General features: G+C 37.0%; 1 protein-coding gene across 1 annotated transcript; it reads right to left on the reverse strand.

Annotated features, from left to right (window-relative positions):
* Positions 1 to 229: 229 nt before the first annotated feature.
* LOC130990498 (uncharacterized) lies at positions 230 to 17,320 on the reverse strand. The gene is made up of 4 exons (XM_057914725.1): positions 16,791 to 17,320; positions 16,173 to 16,724; positions 14,390 to 16,048; positions 230 to 1,046 (listed from the first exon to the last, which is right to left on the reverse strand). The coding sequence occupies exons 1-4, from the start codon at positions 17,318 to 17,320 to the stop codon at positions 230 to 232; spliced, it is 3,558 nt and encodes a 1,185-aa protein (XP_057770708.1).
* Positions 17,321 to 19,024: the final 1,704 nt, after the last annotated feature.

The raw sequence follows: 19,024 nt of genomic DNA on the forward strand, positions 1-19,024 counted from the left end.
CAGCCATTCGATCATCAAGATCTACGGTGGATGCATCATCTTGTTGGATGAATGCAGATCCTGGGTTCGAATCCTGAAGAGAGCAATTTTTTTTTAGTGCATTAATTTTAACAGCTGCAGAAATAGAAATTTTATTAAAAGGAAGAAAAAAGAAAAACAAGGTTCAAAACAAAAGCAGGCGTAAGCACCCGCGAGAAACCACGGGTAAACGAAAAACAAACAAACCAAACTATGAGAAAATATTTAGAGATTCGTCCTCATCCAAAGAGTCGTCGTCGTCCAACATATCTCCCCATCTTTTAGAAACCACCGCCGACATAGCTCGAGCAACGTCGGAAGAAGAATGAATCACAAAGTTTTGCAGCGTCGCACCTCCATCCTGAGCATGCTGTACTTTATTCAAGAACTCCACCGGCGGCGAAGAGACAATAACTGCTCCTGCGCCCTGCAAAACGGCGCCATCCGCACGACTCTTACTCATCTCCATACCATTCTTGATTATACGCCGGAGCCGGTGCTTTATAGAGGAATTGGAAACTCTCCCCTTCTTGGTAGTACCCTTTGGACGGCCACGGCCGCGAGGTATGGGAGAATCCTCCATCATCGCCGTTCCTGGCTGGCCCGTCAAAGCTAGATCAACCGCCGGAAGCGTCCCATCCGAGGGCTCATGCTGATCAGGAGAAGACCCAGGTTGGGCCTCGGGGAGGACCTGATGGAGAATCACCGCAGAAGAGGGAGATGGTTGCCTAGGTGAAAGGGACTCCGAGGGGTGAGCATGATCCTCAAACGGCCCCTTCGGCAAAGGCTGCGTGTCATGTCGCTCTGGAACAATATTCGGGTCATTTACCAGAGAATCAGCAATATTCAAATCATCCAAAACTGCAAAAGGATTTGAATGGGTGTCCCTCTGCGGAAGAGAAACACGAGCATCCTTATCATTAGGGGCGTGAGTGCCCCCTTCCTTCTGCTTATGATGCCCAACCTGTCTCCAATCTGATTTTTCCACTGGGTCCGGCCCCGCGTTGTCTTTGTTAGATTCAGACGACCTGGCATTAATTTTAACAGCAAATGCATTAATTTTTACAGTGGATGCATTGGATTTGATGATTCTCACGTTCTCACAAATAATGTAGTTCTCTCTAGAACCACACCATATATATATATATATATATATATATATATATATATATATATATATATATATATATATATATACTCCCTCCGTCCCGGCCAAGACGCTACATTTACCTTTCGGCACGGGATTTAAGGAGTTGTAGATTAATGTTTTAAGTGTGTAATAATAAAGTGATAAAGTAGGAGAGAGAAAGTGATAAAGTAAGAAAGAGAAGGTAATAAAGTGATAAAGTAGGAGAGAGAAAGTGATAAAGTAAGAAAGAGAAGATAATAAAATGATAAAGTAGGAGAGAGAATGTAATAAAGAAATACTTAATTAGTGTTAATTAAGTGTTTAAAATTCCTTATTTTTGCCAAATATAGAAATGTAGCATCTTCGTTGGGACGGCCCAAAAAGGAATATGTAGCATCTTGGGCGGGACGGAGGGAGTATATATATATATATATATATATATATATATATATATAGGGGAAGGCTAAAATAAGAACGCTTCTTAAAATATAAATTAGGAACCATTTTCAGCCCTTAGATCATCAAGATATACGGTTGATTCATCACCTTGTTGGATAAATTCATGGTCCTGAGTTCGAATCCCAAAGGTAGCAAAAAATTATTTTTCGCAATTCATGCCTTTATACAGTTTATTCATGCGTGTTATACATAAAATTCATGCATTTTTGCTGGTTCGTAATTCTTAAAATAAGGGTGGTTTATTGAATAACCGCCCCCTATATATATATATATATATATATATATATATATATAACTTATTATTCATCTACAAAGTTATTGAGTAATACACTAATACACAAAGATATTAATAGTAATCCAAAATGCATATATTTAGATATATTTATTTATAAAACACACATATAAAATGTATGCTTCAAAAACAAAAATACATAAAATATTTTGTTAAACAATACGTCTTAAATATATTCATTTTTTTTAATATTTAACTAAATTAGATGTAATATATGTAGGGGTATTGGCCTATAAATACTCAAACTTTTTCTATTTTTTGATTTTGCACCACAACTTTAAAATCTGCATGTAAATACATGAACTTTGTATTATTTATGATTTTGCACCGGACGAATTTTTACCCTCAAATCGTGGCTGAAATGGCAGTCGGATTAAAGGGGAAATTTGTAGTGCATAATGAAAATAAATAAGTTTGTTGTCAATTGGATCTAGAACATGTAATTGTAGGGTTTGAGCTGTCAATTTGGCTGTCATTTCAGCAATGATTTGAAGGTAAAAATTCGCCGGATGCAAAATTAAAAATAATACAAAGTTCATGCATTTATAGAAAAAATTTAAAGTCGAGTGCAAAACTAAAAAATGAAAAAAAATTCATATATATATATATATATATATATATATGTGGGTTAAGTACCAATTTACCTCCCAACGTTGACATTCCTATCGTCTTTAACACCCTAACGTCAGAGTTGACATTGTTTACTATCTCAATGTGTCAAAAGTGAAGCAAATCGCCCCCCGCGTTTGAACGGTGCTTAACTCATTAGAGTTGCGCCTTGAGCGGCCGTTAGAAAACTGATGTTTAATATATTATATAGATACTATGACATAATGTGGTATGTCATTGTAAAGTAGTATGTCTAATTAATGGTTATTTATCTTTAGTGACTCAAACATTGGAAAATAAAGGAGATGGAGAATTACAAATATGATGAGAGTTAATGTTGGTAATTTTGACATTCAATTCCAGAACGTCATTTGTAATATAAATTATGTAAACAAGTTCTCTCGGCTGAGTGGTTTAAGAACAATATCAACAAAGAATTTGGAAAAGGGGATAAAACAAGCTTTTGACAGGGCAAATGGGTGGGGGAGAGCAGTTTGTCTTAGAGTTTTAATAGACTATTTAAAATAGCAAATGATAAACTGATTTGTATCAATGACAAAGGAAAATTGGTTGAAAATAAGTGAGAATGGGGGTGGACATGGAGAAGGGAGCTTTTTGAATGGGAAAAAGAAAGTTTCTCTTCTTTACTTTCTCTTATTGACAGATTTTCACCAAATCAAGATAAGGAAAATGGGTGGAGGTGGGAGCTGGACAACAAAGGAATCTATTCATCGAAGTCGGCCTATAAAGAGATTGAAAAGATTTCACTTCAAGGAAGCACTTCCCATTAAGATTTGGTGCAAGCTAGCTCTAAGCAAAGCCACTGCTTTTTGTTGGAAACATCTCCAAAATAGAATTCCGACTCGACAAAATCTATCGAAAAGAGGAGTGCTCCGGGAGAACTTCGATGACAGGTGCCCTTTTTGCTTGATCCATTTTGAAACTGTGGAACATTTATTTTTTTCCTGCTCGTTTTTGCATACAAAGTGTGGGCATGCTGCTATAATTGGTTTGGAATCAACTATGTTGGGCATGTTGATCCGGTGTGCCAATTTGAGCAACATTTTAGAATTGCAAGAAAGAAAGGAGCGCTAGAGTGGTGGAAATCACTATAGATTTGTGTTGTGTGGAACCTATGAAATCGTCGAAATGAGATGGTGTTCAAGAAGGTGTCTAGCTGCTATGAGGATTTAATTGACTGCATTAAAGTACGATTTTGGTTTTGGTTCTCAAATCTTTCTCATAGTAGGACTTGTTATAGTCTTGGAGATTGGATGTGCAATCCATTTCAGTGTCTTGAGCTCATGAGATCTTGTCTTTTGTTGTGTTGTGGTCAACTTTGTACTTTTTGTTGGGTTGCACCCCTCGTGCTTTTTTAATATATTTTCATTTACCTAAAAAAAAGTAAATATCCCGGAAGACAAACAATATGAAGGAGAGGGAGTATACATGACTATGTCATCTAATACAATTATCAATAGGGGGAAAAAAAATACTTCCTCCGTCCCAAATCAAATGGCCATAAATTTATTAGCACGGAGATTAAGAAATATGTATAAAGTAGATAAAATGGATTGGTGAATATTGTTTAAATATTAGAAATAGAGAGAAAGTGTATTGCCAAAAAAAAAAGAGTCATTTGGAGTGAGAAACTCAAAATAAAAATAAGGTCATTTGAAGTGGGACGGAGGGAGTAATATTGATAGGGGGTTTATTGTTTTTAATATTTTGTAATCATCGATCATCGTATGCAGAGAGAGAGGTTTTGTGAAGAATCTTTTACTTTAGTTATTTGAAGTTCATTTCTCAGATCCCTAGAGGTTTTACTAAGTCGGCATGTGCACGCAGATTGGCTTTTCTGATTTGCCATTGATGATCTGTAATACATTATCTTGATTTTCTGAATTGTTCCCAATCTCTTAACAATTCTTCCTTATTAATCAACATGGCTTTTAATATTGATTTCCATGATACTGAATTACTATAAATTCAATTAAATTCGGGATTAACAAAGCACTCGTTAGTATTGAAATAATTAGTTACTCATTTTAAATTACTTAGGCGTCAAATTTTGACGTACCAACTTTAATATTTCACTCCCTCTCTCCCATGTGATGCAAGGTGGGATCGTCCTAATTAACTTTTATCCTCCATCTTTCCTTTAATGAGCAATCTAATTACCTCTTGCTCGAATCAATTAGCTCAAATCTCTATCTATAATGTATAAATGTGATGATATAGTATAATCGAGGGTGATTTAGTGATGGAGTGAGAATTATTGAGACCAAAGGTATAGGTACGAATTTTACAAATGCTTTTGAGTCTATTATATTTAATATTTAATAACACGGTCAAGGGGTAATGTGGTCGGCTAATGATTTTTCGATGACTAATCTCTTTTTTTAATTAATTTGAATTTTTTATGTATAAAATTATATTTTAATATTATTTTTATTTTGTTTTATAGATAAATTTTGTGAAATACATATATGTGAGATACATAAGAGCTTTCGATGATTTAAATTATGTTGATGGGGCTACAGAGATAGTTTCCTCTTATGAATGAATCGTTTGTGAACCTGCAAGATACAAATATATATGAAGCACGATCCAACCAAATATGACAAGTTGTTGAAAACAATTAAGAGATATGGTTCATTGGATTTTTTATCGACACATTGTATCATGGTGGTCAGAGTTCGCCTCAATGGCAATACTTTTCATGGAATGGCCAATCGTTGGAGAAATCTACATGGATTCCACTGGCTAATGGCGTAAGAAACCTAATTTTCAACGGCTAGTTATGTTTTCTGACTTGTCCATTATTTCCTCTCAAAAAGTCAAAATACATATATCCCTAAAATTTTTGCCTATCCAATATAATTTATTCGAATAAAACATGCTTAAAATAAATAAATTGGGCTCAAATTCAATAATCTACAAATTCATAACATTATAATCGTAAATTCTAGATATTAAAAGTTGGCATTTTTACGTGATTTGAAGAAGAAAAAGCCAGTCATTAATTACTTGATTTCCCTTTCACACACAACCTTCTGTCTAGGCATTGAATTCACCACCCTTTCTTTTCTACTTGCCGTCAAATTTCACACACAAACTTCTCTCTAGCCGTCGAATATTTTTCTAGCCGTTTAGTAGTTTTAAAATATTATTGTGTTTGTAGCCATCACCCAACGTCATATCTACTATCCCACTCCCACTTTCCCAACTCTTAGTCGTATCTCTCTTTAATTTTTCAGTAGCCATGACTCTCTCTCTCTCCAATCTCGATCCTCCCACTACCCATTAGCCATCAGCCGTATCAATTTTCTTTTCCATATTCTGATCTCACATATTATCGGATAATGAGAATAGATATTGAATTGAAAAATATATAAATTCAAATAGAAAAATAAAATTATTTATTAAAATAACAATAAAAAAAAGCTACACTTTAAAATTCAGATATTTACTCATCGAATTCAAACATATTCTACATAGAATTAAGAATAATTTAGAGGTTCATTGTTTATATTTTAAGAGGGTTTATGGCGTAACCCCTCTCATTAGTTATATATCTGAAAAATAGAATTTGATTTATATATCTAAATAATAAAATTTCAAATTCTATTTAAATTTATTTAAAATTTTAGTTTAGTTTTCTTATTTTTAAAAACTTGTTTGTCTATCTTTTCTTAATTAGATTTAATAATAGATTGATATTTGTATATATATTAAAAATCTCATATTGTGATTTTTGTCGTAATTTTACTTTTTTCTTTATAAATTTAATTTACTACTGTATGTTACTCATTAAATTTAATATTATATTCATTAAGTTGATAATATTGTTAATATATGCTACTTTAAATAAAAATTAACATAAATTATTTTTGGTTATCAATTAATTTATAATTTAATCGTGAGTTTTAATTTTAAAACTCAAATTTATAATCATGATCATTTCTAGTTTAAAACTTAAATTTATAATTATGATTATTTCTAGTCATGAATTCTAATTTTAATATTCAAATTCATAAGAGCATCTCCAGCGGGCGAGGCGAAGCTCGCGTCGATCCGATGCCATGGAGAGGAGGCCGCGCTGGAGCAACGGCCTGATTCGAAGCCGTTGCGAGCTGAAGACCCGGGGCGAAGGGTGGTGGTGTTTGGCGCGTCCGCGGGACGCGCCATATTAAAAAAAATGTAAAATTCGATTTTTTCAATTTTTTTAACCGTTTGAGTTTTGTTTTATTTTTTTTTTTTGAAAATTTCGACTGTTTCTTCCCAAATGGCTAGATTTTATTTTTTTTTCTTTTTCTTTTCTTTCCCTTCTATAAATACCACACTTCCCCAATATCAAATTCACTACTTTTTCATTATCACAACTATCTCTCTTCTAAATTTTTCTTGCAATGGATGGCGAATTCAACGAATACCTCGAGCAACAAGGCGGAAGTTCGAGGCTTCCGATGATGGGGTTTGCTCCGTTTTCGCAAGCCTCCAATGTCTTGGCTACGGAATATCTTCCCACGCCCACCAACGTCCAAGAAGCGCCGGAGGCGGAGAAGCCGAAAGTCAAGGGAACCCGCGCCCAATACTCTAGCGAAGAGACTGAGCTCGTGGAAATCTTGTGGGCGGAGGCTACCCACAATCCTATTTTAGGAACCTCCCAAAAGTTGCTCCAATATTGGAGAGCAATCGCGGAGAAGTTCAACGCACTCAAACCGCTGGGAGCGCCGACGCATAAGCCGAATCATCTCAAATCCCACTTCGCTCGTGTCCTATATTCGAGGGCTTCTACAACACTTGCAAGAACAATTGGGGGAGCGGTATGAGCGACGACCAAAACACCCAACAAGTCCTGACGATGTTCGAGGCGAGTTTCAAGAAACAATTCTCCTACATCAAATTAAAGCTTGGAAAGTCCTGCGCGAGTGTGAAAGATTCATGTCGCAAGCCGGGGATGTCCACTCTGCGAAGAAGTCGAAGGGCTCCGATGGCCAAGCAACCACCACTTCTTCGGAGCCGAGTATCAAGACGAGGCCCTAAGGCCAAAAAGTGGCAAAACGAGACAAGGGCAAGGGGAAGAAGAGATAAGAGTCTTCGGGAGGCATCGCCGGTCTCCGACGCCCTTGAGAAGGTCGCCTAAAGCATGAAGGAGCATGATCTCCAAACGGGGCAAATCGCCGAAGTCAAAAAATGCAAGCCGAGATGAAAATGGAGGAGATGGATATGAAGCTCTTGAACACGGACACGACGAATATGACGGAGGCACAATTGGCCTTGCACAACCACCTAGTCCAAGAAGTGCTCAAGCGTCGATGACTTATTTAGATTATGAAATTATTGTAATTTTTATTTTATTATCTTATTTTAATTATATTTTTAATTTTATTTTAATTATTGTAATGTTTAATTTTAATTTTAATGAAATTTGAAATTTTAAAAATAAAAATGTAGAAATATGAATTTTGTAAAAATAAGGATCTAAGATACCTTCTAAGACACAATGCATTGAAGATGGGTGTGTCTTAGATGTGAACCACCACCTAAGACCCCCTCTAAGATATCATGCATTAGAGATGCTCTGATAAACTAGACTAATCGATTTTGGGTATGTAAAATGAATTAGTAAAATAAAACTAAAAAAAAGATAGAGAATCTCATATATCAATATATCAATTTCTTTGACTAGTAAGTACAGTGGGAAGATGAAGCAATATTCTTTGTACTCAAACGTCAAATCATGTACAATTATATATGTCTATCTGTACATACTTCCCCGTGTAAGCCGATCTTCTTGGTAAAAGCACCCCATGTTCTTAAGAGTTTTTCTTTTGAAGTTATTAATTAAATGATGAAATAAGATTTTGCATGTTAGTTAGCAATAAATTATTATTTGGACATTAATAACTAGCAACAATTAAAAATTTAAGTAAAAATATGAAAGTATCAACTCTCGTGTAATAAAAAAATATATATATTCTCTTGTTTACACAAATTGTGACCAGAAGTTTTAATAAATAATTAAGAAATATATATAAAATGGAGAATGTAACTCATTAAAATTGAGTGGAGAAAGAGATTCATAAAAATTAACGTGTTAAATAATTGAGTATTTTTTTTTATAAATATTGAATATAAATGAAGTTTAAATATAAAGAGTAATTTCTGAAAAAAGAAAAGATTAAAATTTTGGTGTACAGCCAAAAATAGTAATTAGATTATAATTTTCATGTATTAGTTAAGAAAGTAAAGCTTATATAATTACATAATTTGCCTTAAAGCTACTTGGATTAAGATAGGGGGGTGACGGCGCCAACGAATGGCGATCGAGTCCTAGCCTGCTGATGCATGCAGTCCCGTCCCAAAAATTTGTTTAAGCGAACCAAGAATCATGAATTGTCTATTTGAAAATTGCAATTTAGGGAGTGTATTCGTTCAGGACTTTAATAGATTTCTGCAGACTTTTAAAATTTGGGTGTATTCGGTCAAGATTTTTAAAAGTCTATGAAAATCTGGGTGTATTCGTTCAAGACTTTTAAAAGTCTATAAAAATCCAGAGGTATACGTTTCAGACTTTTAAAAGTCTATGAAAATTTAGAGGTATTTAAAAATCTACGGACTTTAAAATTGGAATGACTTTAATTGATTTCGTTCAAAAAATACACATGAACAAATCCGACCACAGACCACGAGAATTCGAAAGATTTCATATTTCAGTGGGATCCAGCGGCCGTGGCTCGAAGAAGCCAGCGCTGGCTGGAACCCAGCGGCCGCGGCTAGCAGGGGCTAGAACAAGCCAACGTCTGCCTTGTATTTATATCAAGAATCTAGCGGTCGCTGGAAGCCAGCGATCGCTGGGTATTCGAATTTTAACAAGCCAGCGATCGCTGGGCGCTAAGTCCAGCTCTCGTTCAGAGCCAACGAGCGCTGGGATTTTTGGTTTGAAATCCGTAAAGTTCACGTTAAACTCTTGTTCAAATTCGTCAAAAATTTAGCAGACTCCTGTTTAGAATTCCAAAATACTCAAAGAATTTGTATGAAATCCATAGATTTTAAAAATCCAAAGACTTTTCAAATCTACAAAATTTCTGAACCAATACACCCCCTTAATATTTCCTATTTCTTGTAAACATTGTTCACACACCGGAAAACGTGTTCTCATTTTTATATACTCCCTCCGTCCATGAAAGAACTTTCTAGGAGGGAGTGGCACGGGTTTTAATAAAATATTGTATAGTGTATTGAGAGTGGAGAAAAAGTTGTAGAGTGTATTGGGAATTGTGAAAAAGTATTAATAATTTATTGTGTTGTTTTAATTAATGTTATTTGAGTGGTGGGAATTGTCTTAAAAGGGGAGTATTTTTTAAGTGGTGGGGTATTGTCCCAAAATAGGAAAAAGTAGGAAGTTCTTTCGTGGACATCCCGAAATAGAAAAATAGGAAGTTCTTTCGTGGACGGAGTGTAGTGACCCGCTCTTTTATATATTTGAAAATCCAGTATTTTGTGTTAATTATTTTTCATCAGTGAATGGAACCGATTATTATCCGGATATGAATTCAGCTTATGATCCTGAATTTATATTATTGGTGATATGTTTCAAAAGTTATAACTGACTTAGCGAAGTCATGTTATTTATTGAGCGAGATGAGACTATCGATTCTATTATTTATAATTACTTAAGTTGTGGATTATTTCCGACTCGTGAGTTAATTAAATCTACGGATTTAATTTAGATTTATCCTAAGAGATCTAGAAATCAGATATCAAGCAAATACACAAATACGCATTTCATATTACAGATTTAAAATTTTGAAGCCAAAGGGATTTTATTTAATTGCACCACAACCAACCTAGCTATTACAGTACTAACATCTACCTAAGCATGAGGATGTTGACTACAAAGAAAGGAAAAGTGTATGTGTGTGCAAAAATCTGCAGCACCCTTCCCTATTCCTTAGCATGCTCCAGCCGCCCAAGTCCTCCAACCACCTCAGCCGCAACCTATGACTACACCTTCTCTAAAGAGGCAGACACATTTTGACTTCCTTGTAGTATCAGCCCACAACTCCATCTTTTAAATCATCAGCGAAACAACACCAAAGTTTCTATCACTTTGCTACCACCAAGAACTCTCTCCAAAGGGCATAGAAGCCTCCAGTTCGTTCAGCCAAGTTCTCAAGTTATTTCACACTTCACTCAACTCCAGCAACAACCAATCAGTTGAACACAAGCGAGGTATTTTACTATCTCAAATAACCATTCAGTTCGCATTCATATCAGAGGCATAATCACATTTCACCACTGTATCAAATGGGCATAATATGTATAACCATAGAAAGATTTATACTTTACATCAGGATAGAACAAATCATGGAATGCTTTAAAGAGGTAGAATATTACTAACGGACAGTTTACTTGCTCGAGAAAAAACAATATGCTTAGATACTTCACTATGATCTGTGTGTGTGGTGATTCTTTGAGAACTCCCTGCACTAGTCTAACTTAGCATAAAAAAAAAGGGGGGAAGTAGAGAGGTTGAACTTAGCTTTAAGAAAGGAGGAGAACGAGTCGGACTCCGGGGAAGGGCAGCTCCAACGAGCTGGCCGCTGTCGGCAGAAGCTATCTGTCGTCCCTCGTCAACTCTGGAACAACAACGACGCCGGCGGATCCAAGAGAGACCGCGGCCGCTTAGACTCCAGTTGACGACGGCGGCGGTGGCTCTGAGCGAGGCGGGCTGCTGGAGATCAGACCAGCGACCTCGATTCCGGGCAAAGCAGCTGCAACTCCGGGCGGCGGCGTTACCTCAGCAGCGGCGACGTCCGGCGATAGAGCTTCCAGGCGTGTCGGCGGACGGCGGCGGTTGCACCAGATCTTCGCTGGTCTTCCAGAGGCGGCGGCGTCGAACCGTGATGAGATGAGAGAAGAAGGCAGCGATTATTGAGAGGGAGAAGGAGGGGGAGACCATGTCTGATGTTGAGAGAGAAGGCGGGGCGGCAACTCAGCGAGGCGGTCGACACCGGTCTCGCCGGCGCCGGACCCCGCCAGTAACAGGTCGAGAGAGAGGGAGAGATCGGTTGAGGGAAAAAAGGGAGGCGTCTGATTTTCATTGAGAGAGAGAGAGAACCGAGAGACTTGGGGGGGAGAAAAATGGGTGTTGGGCTTTTATTTTTGTTATTTTTGTTGTTGGGCTAAAGATTGGGCTTTTTCATTTTAATTTCTTTGGGCTTTTGTTTTATTTTATCTTGGGCTGAAGTTTAAATTAATTAGAATGGGCCGGGGATTTATTTCCTCAATTGGGCCTAAGGGTATTATTTTGTAGATGGACTGCTATATTTATTTATTTTGGACTTCAATGCGGGCCCATATTTTCTATTAAATTCTTAATGAATTTACACTATGTTGGGCTCCTATTAGTAATTGGAGTGTTGTTAATATTTTATTTAGTCCGATTAAGATTATTATGAGATTAAGTGGATTTAATTTTAAAACAAGGTTATGAGATTAGTAAGCGGGTTAGCAAACCCTAAGATGAGTGGATTGATTTAGATTAATAATTTGATCTCATAAGACGAACTTTAATCGTATAATTGGATTATTATTAACGGAATATGAGTCATGCATAGTTATTTTACGCATTCTCAATAATTGAGGATTTTTACTCGAGCTATATCTTATTTTATGTTCTCGCAATAAAGGTTAAGGCGAGAGTAAGAGCTAGTCAAGAAGTCATTGAGCTATAGCAAAGTTTGGTAATCAGGTGGGTTTATTTTCATATATATCAAATGAGTTTAATGTTATGTTTGAACAGTTATTTCATTGCAAAATCATTGAACTGAAAATTATTTCAACTGTTGTCTTGCCATAAATGTTTCAATGTTTGGTATGATATCTATCTGATGTGGCTTTGCCAGTTATCATGCAATCGAATTCGGGTCCTGAGCAGTTGATAGCTATCCTGCCAGGGCTAGTGTACACCAGTGACCGTGAGTCATCTAGCGGGTTGGCCGGTCAAGTGACCGTGAGAGGTGGCCACCTCTCCGGCACAAAGTTCCAGATATGATAGATTACAAGAGAACTTAGTCTGCAGACGAACTTTAAGAATCACAAATGAACTTAGTAAGCTTGGGCCTTTTTAGCGAAAAACTCCCTTGCTGTACTGTTTATGATGGCATGACAATTTACAGTTTTGAAGTATGTATTTTTATACTTAGGCATACGTGCCCACTGAGTACTTTTGTACTCAGCCCTGCATATATTTCTAAATGTGCAGGTTGAGTAGCTGCCGATGGTGATGAAGTGACGAGCGGGACTCTTTTGTCTTATTATGTATTAATGAACTCTAGGGATACATGTCTTCATACATGTAATCAGAACCTTATTCCGCTGCGTACTCAGAAGTTTTATGTTATTTTGGCTAAGTCGGAGCTATCCGAACTTGTTAGTTATTTGAGTCTATACGATCAAACCTCCGCTATTTTATAAATATCCCTTTTGTTAAAAATGATGAAATGCGATCCTTCCTTGTTTGATTATCCCCCTTTCTACCCCGTTTCTAATCTTCCCCCATTAGTCACGGTTTCCCCGGCTTAATTATCCTTAATTAGGGCCGGTCGTGACACGGAGGGAGTATTTTTTTTTCCTATCTTGTTTGTAGTTTTGATAAGTAAAATGTATGCCTGGTATCTATTTGATGAAAGGTCTCTTCCATTCTCACTTTCTTTCTTCCTTACTTAAATATTTATATGCTAGTTATGATTAGTTAGACCTTGCATATATGAGGTAATAATTTAATAAAGATCAAATATAAATCGAATAAAGATCCTTATTTTTTATCCTTGCCCACAATTTATCAAGATTATTCTCATGCAAAAAACACTATTTCTCAATTGAGAGCTAGTATTTTGAGTTGTGAATTTAAAAATAATAATAAAAAAAATACTAATTTACAATCAAGAAAATTTTTAGTTGTGAATTATAATACACACAAAAAAAACACTAATTTATATCTGAGAGTATTTTAAATTGTGAATTATAGCAAAAAACACTAATTCACAACCGAGAATTTTCGGAGTCGTGAATTATAGGTAAAAAACACTAATTCACAATTAAAAAACTCTCATTTGTGAATTATAGCAAAAAAAAAAAAATTACTAATTCATAACTGAAAGTATTTTGAGCTGTGAATTATAACAAAAAATCACTAATTCACAACCGAGAATATTTAGAATTGTGATTTGTAGTTGAATTCACAGCCAAAATGAATAGATAATATTCTATTTAGTCAAATTATGCTCCGATGGTATTAATTGAATAATATTTAATACTCCCTCCGTCCCATGAAGCATGACACACTTCTTTTCGGCACGGGAATTAAGAAAATGGTATTTTGTGTGTTAAGTGTGGTAGGTGAAAAAGTGAAAATGTGAATAAAGGGTAAATTTTTTGCTATTTTTAGAAGCGTGTCATGCTTCGTGGGACAGACTAAAAAGGAAACTGTGTCATGCTTCGTGGGACGGAGGGAGTAAATGTGATTGATCAATATATATATATATATATATATATATATATATATATATATATATATATATAGGGTGTGGTTCTAGAGAGAACTACATTATTTGTGAGAACGGGAGAACCATCAAATCTAATGCATCCACTGTAAAAATTAATGCATTCGCTGTTAAAATTAATGCACTAAAAAAATTTAAAAAAAATGCTCCCTTCAGGATTCGAACCCAGGATCTGCATTCATCCAACAAGATGATGCATCCACCGTAGATCTTAATGATCGAATGGCTGAAAATGGTTCTCCGGTCTTCTTTTATTTATGGTTCTTTCTTGAACCTCTCCATATATATATATATATATATATATACCCAATCGAAATCAAACTTCCCCAAGTACTCTTGCCAACGTGCTTGCTTTGGTGAGAGCTTTTCTGGGTTTTGAAATAAGTGTTGGCAACATTATCCGTCACCACTGTGAACTTGGTACCCAACAGATAATGTTTCCACACCTCCAAACAATGAATCACGGCAGTCATCTCCTTCTCGTGAGTACTATAACGATACTCACAATCTTTCAGTTTCCGGCTTTCATAGGCAAGAGGGTGCTTATTCTGAACTAGCACGCCTCTAATGGCACGGTCCGAGGCATCAACCTGTACTTCAAAAGGCTCATCAAATATGGGCAGCCTTAGAACGGGCTCCGTGGACAACTTGTGCTTCAACTCATCGAACGCACATTGACATGCCTCGGTCCACTTCCACACAACATCCTTCTTGAGCAAGTCCGTTAAGGGGTTGGCAATTTTTGAATACCCCTCAATGAACCGCCTATAATAGTTTGCCAAGCCAAGGAAGGATCTCATCTCAGCAACTTTGGACGGCACGGGCCAATCTAGCACAGCCTGCACCTTCTTTCGATCCATCTTGATCTGCCATTGGCCGATGACATAGCCAAGGAAAGTAATTGAGTTTCTGCAAAACTCACATTTCTCCTTCTTTGCATATAACTTATTCTCAAGCAATTTCAAGAATACTACCCGCATATGCAACAAATGCTCATTCAATGAATCCGAATATATCACAATATCATCAAGATATACCACCACAAATCGATCCAAAAACTCATAAAGCACGTCATTCATGAGATTGCAGAATGTAGCAGGGGCATTAGTAAAACCAAACGGCATCACCAAGAACTCAAATGAGCCATACCTCGTCACACAAGTGGTCTTAGCTTCATCACCCGGCGCAATTCTGACTTGCCAATATCCGAACTGTAAGTCGATTTTGGTGTACAAACTTGCCCTCGACAGCTTGTCAAATAGATCAAAGGCATTTGGAATAGGGTACTTATTTTTTATAGTAACCTTATTCAAAGCCCGATAATCTATGCAGAATCGCAATGATCCATCTTGCTTCCTTTGGAATAACACCGGCGACCCGTAGGGGGCCTTAGACGGCTGCACGAGACCTGCAAGCAACAACTCATCAAGCTGCTTCCTTAGCTCCGCTAACTCGGAAGGCGACATGCAGTAGGGGGCTTGTGCAGGAGGTCTCGCACCCGGCTCCAACTCAATCCGATGATCCGTTGCACGCCTTGGCGACAATTCCTTGGGCAATTCCTCAGGCATCACATCTTTGAACTCATCCAACAATTCTGCTACAGCATCAGGGACTTCTTGGGACACGCCGGGTTTGATTTCAACCATCGCAGCAAGATAAGTAGGCACACCCTGCTTCAAACCTTTCTTCAATTGAAGGGCTGAAATCAACCCGTAGGATTTCCTCTCAGCCAAAAACTCACCCTTAACGAACGTTGGACAGCGTTCATCAAGGATCATGATCCCACCCACATGGGCCATCACAGGAACTTTCGCCATCTTCAAGAATTCCATCCCAAGTATGATCTCGAAGTCATCTAAAGGAACCGCCATCAACGAGCACGATCCCTTCCAAGCATCGATCTGAAGATCAACATCTCCCACGCCTAGAACAGGCTTCGCCTCCGTATTCACGGCTTTGATTCGGCTAGCATAAGGTTCCAACTTAACACCGAACTTACTTACAAGCCGACCGGACACCAAAGTTATGGGTGGCTCCGCAATCCACCATGGCCAATACCTTCTGACCATTCACAACACATTTAACATACATTAATCCGTAGTCGGACTTAGCATCCCCTTGAATTGTAGATAGCAATTGCAATGGATTCATCCGAGGAGCACCAACATCACTCTCTTTATCGCTTTCCGCCACAAGCGCATTCAACTTGACTTTCTTTGGACAATCCCGCATACAGTGGTCGCCATTGCATATGAAACATCCACGCCTCTTCTCACCACCATTCTGTTGGGACGAGTCCTTAGAACCACCGGCATTGCCATTGTTGGCTTTCTTCTTTTTCCAACCATCTTTGCCTTTCTTTTTCTTCTCCTTCCCTTTGCCCGTCTCTTTCTTTTTCTGACCGGACTCAGTGGAACCCATAGTCTTGTAATCAACGAGACTATCAACAGCAGCAATGGCGGACGACAAATCTTTGACCCCTTGCCTCCTCAATTCAGTTTGGGCCCAAGTTTGCAATCTCGCTAAGAAGTTGAATAGCTTATCTTCCTCGGACATCTCACGTATATCCAACATCAAGGAACTGAACTCCTTGACATACTCACGAACGGATCCACTATGCTTGAGTTTCCTCAACGCATCCCTTGCAAGCCAAGACGTATTGCAAGGAAGGAATTGTTATTTCAATTCATTTTTCAAATTTTCCCACATTTCAATCCGATTCTGGGCATGGTTCTCCCCGGACTGTCGGGAGCGCCACCACAATTTTGCATCACCCGACAAGTACATAGTGGTGATCGAAACTTTCTCCTCATCAGCAACATGAGCCGCTTGAAAATACGACTCCATATCCCAAAGGAAGTTCTCTAACTCCTTGGAACTTCGAGTTCCTTCGAACGATTTCGGGTCAGGGATCCGAACCTTTGATGTAGAACGCATCGCTTGCTTCATCACATGCATCTCATCAAGGAGGCGTTCCACTTTCATGGACAACTCCTCCACCTGATTGTTCACGTCTTCCTCGCAAGAGACAATTCGGCTTTCCACAAATCCGGGTAGATCCTGCATAGACTTCCGCACATCCACAACCGATGCTTGAATGGTGTCAAGCACGATCTCCGCTTCTCGCATCCGCTCAAAGACAGCAACCCGTGCGGAAGTTTCAGGAGGCGTCCCCAACAAGCTTTCCAACCGATTCACCCGCTCCTCAAGAGCAATGAACTCTCGATTTTGAACCATCTTGGCCACAGCAACGCAGCAAATCCGATAGGACCAGAGCCAACCTGGCTCTGATACCAAATGTCACAAGGTTTTCTTTCGAGCCTGAATTTTTCGAGCCAATATATTGGTGGTGATACCAAGCTTGTGATGATCGGCGCGTTGAGGAGAGGTAACACCATTCACGTCGACGAAAGGTGATGTGATTCACAACCTCCTAATTGTGAATGATAAGCCTAATTAAAAAGTAAAAATTTCTCAATCAAGAGTATTCATACTTGTAAATGATATATAATCTAAAAATTCTAATTCACAATTAAGAAAAAAATTGAATTGTGAAGTACGAGAGAAAAATCAGGGAGTGGAGTTATTTTTTATATTAATAAATACTTTGTATATTTACTGTCTCAATTTGAATATTTTAACTCTTAAAATTTATTTATCAGAAATGACACATTCATGTGCTTAAACTGCTATGTTGTGATCGAGTTAAACCTATACCAAGTTTTCTAATTAATTAATTTTGCTTTTAAGGGTCACGCGAGAACGCAATATATATACATTGTGAATCAAAAGTTCAAAACTGAGTGACGACAAATGATACTATCATTTAACATAATTTAATTTACTTAGTTTCTAATGAAAGTACAATTCGCTGTGCGTGCGTGTGTGTGTGTGTGTGTGTGTGAGAGAGAGAGAGAGAGAGAGAGAGAGAGAGAGAGATAATTGAGTGTTATGAATGTTGGTGGTGAAAGATGATATGATTGATATCAATGTAATTGATGTGTGAATCAAATAATCGGATGTGAATTAAGCGCTAAGTCTCAATTAGTTGCATGTGTTTTGGAGCTCTAACGTGAAATTTGTTTGGATTTATTACTGTAATTACGCGTAAAGCACATAACCCATTAATAATTAGGCAGATGAAAGTGGTTTTCAAAATTCTTTTTTTGGCCACTAATTATCATTTTCCTAACATGCACCCCATGTTACTACATTCTCTAGGTGGGCTGTCACACATCAAAATGCTACCATTCCATTTCTGTGAATATTAAATACTAATAATTTTGCCTCATTTATTTAATTTTTTTTGTAATAAACATTATATAAATAATATCTATTCCATGTTTTGTTATAATAATTAATCGTGTTGATGATCATCTTTTGCTAGAGCGTATGAGAAAAAGAAGTATTTACACGTCCATAAGCAAATTTTTTGGTGATCATTTTTTGGTTGGTTGGTGGATTGCATATCATACCATCACTTGTACTCCTTTTTAAATTTATAATGTGACTTTTAAATATTGGCACATAAAATATGATCTTCACAATTTGCGTGGTTTACAACTCCTTTAAAATTTCATTATCCTTTCTTTTCATTAGTTACTGCATTTCTAGTTGTTCGTTAACGTTTCTCTTCCTCTAGGATTCAAATCTAAGTTTGAATACATTATCAACAGCTTATTAAATTCTATATATGCACTTATTCATATCAATTCTCATTCTCAAAATATATGGAGTAACTATTCTCATTGGAACCATTAATATATGAATACATATGTACTAATCAAGCAACAAAATTGAGAATTCTAGCTTCGATTGATCTAAAGCATATTTCATGCATAGCATATGCATTGAAAACCTTTATAATTCACAAAATACTTATTTGCCTTCTAATATCAACTGTAAGAAGAAGATAAATTTTATTGCCTTGGTTGACAATGG

The sequence above is a fragment of the Salvia miltiorrhiza genome, chromosome 6 (genome assembly GCF_028751815.1).
Source record: "Salvia miltiorrhiza cultivar Shanhuang (shh) chromosome 6, IMPLAD_Smil_shh, whole genome shotgun sequence".
In the NCBI taxonomy this organism is placed as follows: Eukaryota; Viridiplantae; Streptophyta; class Magnoliopsida; order Lamiales; family Lamiaceae; genus Salvia; species Salvia miltiorrhiza.